We start from the raw sequence: 5,746 nt of genomic DNA, 5'->3' as shown, positions 1-5,746 counted from the left end.
TCATGAATTAGCGCCTATGAATTTTGTTAAAATGAGAGCAACAATGCCGCCTAAGTGACCCACAAATGTCTAATTCTTCATCCCATCAATGATGGAACGTCTTGATCTTTACTGTTCACCATTCTTCACTTTGTGAATATGCCAATGATTGGCATAGCAACCTGCTATCACCCTAAACCGCTTCTTTCACTTCCCCTTCTTTAAAGTTGCAAAAGATAGATGGAACATCGTTTATGCGGGGTAAACATTCTTCACTTTGTAAATAGGTCAATGATTTGCATCCTGTTCTATTCTGTTACTCTGGATGTGCCAGGGATTATTACCCAAACAAAGTTTTACTTGATAAGCCTCATGGCAACAGAAGATGGGTGTGGGTGAAAAATGAGGCAATCTGTAATGGGATGTTTTTTATCGCACCTCTACGAATGAGCTAGGAAGTGGGTCGTCGGTAATGAACAACTGATTTGTTTGCAACAAGAAGCCGGCTGAGGGCTTCTGCCCATGTTGCTTTGTGACATCAGTAGGTGCTGGCAATTGGAATTATAGGTCAAACTTTGACATGACTCTGAAGGATGTTAACCATTCTTCTCCCCCACAATGTCAAATCATTGTCTGCATGCTGGAACATTGTCTTATTGGCCAACTACAGAGCCTATTTGTGGTGCTTTTCCAGCTGTTTGATTACTGCTGAAGTATTATTAAGGTTTAAAACAAATGTTGCTGTCCGCTCAGGTACACGGAGGAAATGGAGCTCGATGATGCTGTACACACTGCTATACTGACGTTGAAGGAGGGGTAAGATTAACTTCTTCCTCTATGCTGGAGCTGTCTGTTCTATATGAATTATGACTTATCCCCTTCGATGATGTGTGCTTCGTCAACCCTCTGGATGATTTTGATGCCCTCTATAATTTGCTTAATATTTGTTGACTCTCACCAAAAACAGGATAGATCTGAGTTGCGAGAATCACCATTGCTTGCTTCTTGTGCAGTAACAGTTTCCAGCTCAAACTTTCTTTATCGTCGTTCTGTCCCCCCTTCTCTACTTCCCCCCACCTAATTGTAACGACTTTACAAATAAAATCCTGAACAACAATAACTAAAAAAATCCTCTAAAATAACTTAATTTTGGTGTTATCCAGATTCGAGGGACAGATCTCCAGCAAAAACATTGAGATTGGCATTATTGGATCAGACAAAGTATTCAGGTGTGTGTCATCTTGTCCTTAAGAGTTTCAACAGTAGTTTACTCTGTTAGCTGGTTACTATAACAGTAGTTTGTTTCCCTACAGAATTCTCACGCCAACTGAAATCGATGATTACCTACAAGAAGTGGAATAGATTTTCTTTCCTGCTGAAAGGAATTGGAAGCCGTTGTTGGGTGAAAAACTTGGACAGGGGCATAGCACAAGCACACCTATTGGAGGTTCTTGTTGGCTTGGTTAAAATTTGACGTTTAATCAAACCGAACTTGGTTGTATGTTGGACATGTCATGGTTATTTATTGCCTGATTTATGCTCTGAATTAACAGATTGTTCAAGTGTTGCCTTAAACACATAACAAAAAGAGTAGCATTATATTGGATGACCAACCCACTTAATGTCCGAGCAATAACTTTGAGAACATAAAGTATATACTATGTTTTCTTTGTTTTGATAATCGTGATGTTTGAATCAGCTTTCGCACCCCTCTTTATTTCCACGTGATGTCTATAGGGATATATAATTATTGGAACTGCATTTTCATTTTTTTTGTAGAGAAGCATATGTAGTTGTAGGAGTTCAATTTTCAACCAGTAGTGACAAGTTCAAGGCAGCTTAACAAGCGCAATGTTCGTAGATTATCAGAGCCGTAGTGTAGGGAGAACTACATGAATTTTTATCAACATCTGAAGATCTGTTTTTTCTCACTTGATATAACAAAAAATTGCAAATTATAATGTTTTGGTTAGTTCTTGAATATTTAACTTAGCTATGAAGACTAGTTAAATTGACTCTAGAAAAAAGCAATATGACATAGTTTGTTGCGGGTGTATATACGTAAAATAGATCATTTGGGCTCTTTTGTTTACATGTACTTTGATTTCTACCATTTACTTGAACCACGAGTTTCATTAGTTGTAAGTAAATCACAGTGCTACAGTGTTCTACTGAAAATTTATACCAAGATATTAAAGTCGAAGGAGATTCTTCTTTTTATATTTTCTCCTTACGTTAGAGAGGAAAATTGATTTTTTGATCCTTAGTAATAAGCCTACATGACATCAACGGTAGCAACAGAATTCCCAATTTGATAAGGTGAAACAATTTAATAGAGATGCATTAAATTGAAATTTGATTCTAAAAGAAGTAGATATTTAGAATTCGAAAGAGAATCCAAACAAACTGGAACATAAACAACAACAATGTCCTAGATCCTATTCTCAAGTTTATCAACTTTGCATAGACGATTTTCCTTAGCCAAATTCACACGACCAATTGACCTGAAATCGAAAGTACATGCATGTTCTTCAGGATACCTATGAACCCTACAAAACATTCCTCCTTCACATCGACAACTAAACCCTATTAATCCCACTTTCTTCTTGCAAATCATGCATCTTTGCTTAATCTTCATTATAGTTGAATCAACATCCTCAGTTTTTCCAGAATCATCATCTAAAGTAAGAGAAGACATGCCACCGGATAAGGTTGCTACTGTTACATTCTTCTTGGCTTCTTCTTCTTCTATGAGAAAAGCTTTGTAGCATAGGGAACAAAGGTTGTTATTGTTTGGAGTTCCATGAAAACCACAACCCCTTGAACATAAAATTGTTTTTTCTGCTTTGACACAAAAAGTCATCTTGCTTAATTTGATTTGTCTGATCACTTTCTTGTACAAATTCTCTCTTGTTGAGTCTTGAATGTTAATATTTGGTGATGGTGTATGGCTCTTAATTGATGAGTGCTACTGCTGCGTTTTGGTTGAGATCTATATATAATGGGAGAAAGTTAGTATTCCCAATGAAAAACAAATTAGGAGTTTCCTAATTTTAATCGGCTAAGGTTTTTATTTAATCCAACAAGTTTATCGTTAATTACTTTCTATTTCTATTCTTTGTTAAATTATAAAAATTTTTTTATTTTATTATTTTTAGCATCCGAATACATAATTTTAAAGTTGAGATACATAATTTTTAACTTAAGAATGTAACAGTTAATTACTCCATTTTTGCTTGGATGCATAATTAGCATCCGGATACATAATTTTGAAATTGAGATACATAATTTTAATTACTAAGATACATTCATTCTGAAACTATTTGGGCGAGATACGTAATACATTAACTAAATCAAATGGAGATACATAATTAAAATTATATATTCAAACATTTATGAATTTGTGCATGTATCCGACTGTTTTTTTTTTCTAAAAAAAAAGAGATTTAGGTAATTAATAAAAAGGGTAAGGATTTTATATAGTTTACTAAAGATAAGTTGTGGTGTTATGTAATTTTTCCTTTTATTACTCTTTCGTCCATCTTTATTTATTCATGTTTGTTTTGACACACCTTTAAAAAAATGATAATTTTAATAAATCACTCATATTAAACAACATGTCCAACGTAACTCTATAAATAGAGTCATGTGAGGATTAAATGTTCATATATCATACACCACCCCCTTTATGGGTAGAGATATTGATTCTGATAACTCACTCCTAAAAGCAAAAAAATACAAGAAAAAGAAACACCAATATAGTAATCCACATAAGTAGTGTAGCAATTTCTATTAAAGAAAGGAACAAAGAACAAAGTAGAAAGGAAGAAAGTGAAAGATGAAGAAAAACTACGTGACACCTACGTCATATACTACTAGAGGTGCGACTTTACTTGACTAACCTACTTCATTTTACCCTAATTCTCTAACTCCAAGCTTTTTAGTCTAATGTCATGTTTTCAGTAAATTGAAGTTGTGTCATATCCTGTTTAATTATCATTCTCGGTTCTTTTTTTGACCTATTTTTACCTCTTTGAACTCCTGCTACAGCCAGCCTCTTACACCTCCTCACTTATGCATCCTCGTATCTTCTCTTCACGTGTCTGAACCATCTCAACCTTGCTTTCCTCATTTGCCACAAAAGCCGCTCCCACTTTGTCTCGTATAACTTCATTCTTAATCATATCTCTCGTAGTATGGCGAATCTCCTCATCTCAGCTGCCTTCATCTTTTCGACGGGCATTCTTGACTGGACACCACTTCGTCTTGTACAAAGTGTTGGTCTAACCATCACTTTGTAAAACTTACATTTAAGTCTTGGCGACACATTCTTATCATACAATACCTCCGAAACGAACTTCCATTTCATCTACCATGCTCTAATACAATGTGTGACCCTTAAATAATGGATCCAGTATATTTGAAACTTTCTCTAAATATTGTTGGATTTAATTGGTGTGAATGAAAAATTGAGGGATACAACCTTTGAGCAAAAGGCATATTGTTTTGGAAAAGGTGTGACTGTTCAGATAGTTGTGTCTGTTCAGAAAAAGACACAATGTTTTGAATAAACAGACATGACTCTTCCAAAGGATACACCTTTCAAGTGAACCGTTTCCACCTTTCAGAAGAGGCATCTGATGGCTAGATAAACCTGCTTTCATCCACAGGTTTAGAAATACATGAAAAATTTTCTGAAATAAAAACTCTTCTTGTCTTCAAAACATTCTTTGTGATCAATCAAATTGTTGAGTGAGTTCGACAAATCCAATTATTTGAGGTACCACTATAGTTGGATTGAAAGCCATTTTATCCTGGGAGTAAGATTCCATAACTTCGGGTACAGTGAGGGGAATTATTCCTTAAGGACACTCCGTGAAGTCGGGAGACTTGGCCTTAAATTCTGTTTCATCTATTTTCTAAAATCTAACACACTTCTTGGATAGATTATTAGTAATTTTGTGTTGAAGGTGTTAAAGAACTTCAAAGGTGTTCTTGTTTATACATGAACTATTGTTGAAGTCAGTGTTGCATATATATACAGATTCGTGTACCCGAAATACACCATAAAATAATAATCTTAAGGAATAATCTTTTGCAGAATCTGTATTGTTTGTTTTTGGAGATTAAAGCTTTAAGCTTTCTACTCCGTTTGAACTTAACTAATGATTCGAAAACATAAAATCTTCATCACAAGTTAAAGATCTCTCGGTTGATAATTGAAAGTCATAAAAAGTTCATCATTAACTAGAAAGAAGAAGAAGATTTTAAAGTTGCTTAACTTTATAAGTAGTATTTTGAAAATACTAAATTTTATTGTCTTGTAGTGATAGGAAAAATGACTAACGAAAGTCAAATGCAAGATGCGGCTACAACTGTGGGGGCAACTAGTATTGCCTCAACAAGTCGAGCAAATGCTCTGCAACCATTGACACCTGCGGAGAAGCCCAAAAAATTTGCAGGTATTGACTACAAGCGATGGCAGCAAAAGATATTCTTTTACCTCACCACTCTATGCCTTCAAAGGTTCACTAGTGAGGATGCTCTTGAGGTGCCCGAGGGAACTTCGGACAAAGAGCATTTCATGATTGTAGAGGCTTGGAAACACTCGGACTTTCTTTGCAGGAATTATATCTTGAGTGGTATCCAAGATGACCTCTATAATATTTATGGTGGAACTAAGACATCGAAGGAATTATGGGGGGCACTAGAACGAAAATACAAGACAGAGGATGCGAGAATTAAGAAACTCTTTGTTGCAAGGTTC

At 35.2% G+C, this 5,746-nt stretch overlaps 2 protein-coding genes across 2 annotated transcripts; one reads left to right on the top strand and one right to left on the bottom strand.

Moving 5' to 3' along the window:
* Positions 1-732: 732 nt before the first annotated feature.
* LOC124892886 (proteasome subunit alpha type-2-A) lies at positions 733-1,660 on the top strand (the record flags this gene model as incomplete). The annotated part of the gene is given in 3 exon segments (XM_047404071.1): positions 733-795; positions 1,143-1,208; positions 1,293-1,660. Coding segments are annotated over 3 exon segments (178 nt in total), but the record flags the coding sequence as incomplete, so codon positions are not given.
* A 750-nt stretch (positions 1,661-2,410) lies between these two features.
* Positions 2,411-2,842, bottom strand: LOC124892885 (AN1-type zinc finger protein 5-like). Its single transcript, XM_047404070.1, has one exon. The coding sequence runs from the start codon at positions 2,840-2,842 to the stop codon at positions 2,411-2,413; it is 432 nt and encodes a 143-aa protein (XP_047260026.1).
* Positions 2,843-5,746: the final 2,904 nt, after the last annotated feature.

Source organism: Capsicum annuum, unplaced genomic scaffold (genome assembly GCF_002878395.1).
Source record: "Capsicum annuum cultivar UCD-10X-F1 unplaced genomic scaffold, UCD10Xv1.1 ctg51647, whole genome shotgun sequence".
In the NCBI taxonomy this organism is placed as follows: Eukaryota; Viridiplantae; Streptophyta; class Magnoliopsida; order Solanales; family Solanaceae; genus Capsicum; species Capsicum annuum.
Note: the sequence above shows the minus strand (reverse complement) of the source record. Positions and strands in the feature narration are given on the sequence as shown.

What these genes read in the sequence shown, in the direction of transcription:
- LOC124892885 (XM_047404070.1), bottom strand. Translation starts at nt 2,842, where the DNA reads ATGACTTTTTGTGTCAAAGCAGAAAAAACAATTTTATGTTCAAGGGGT.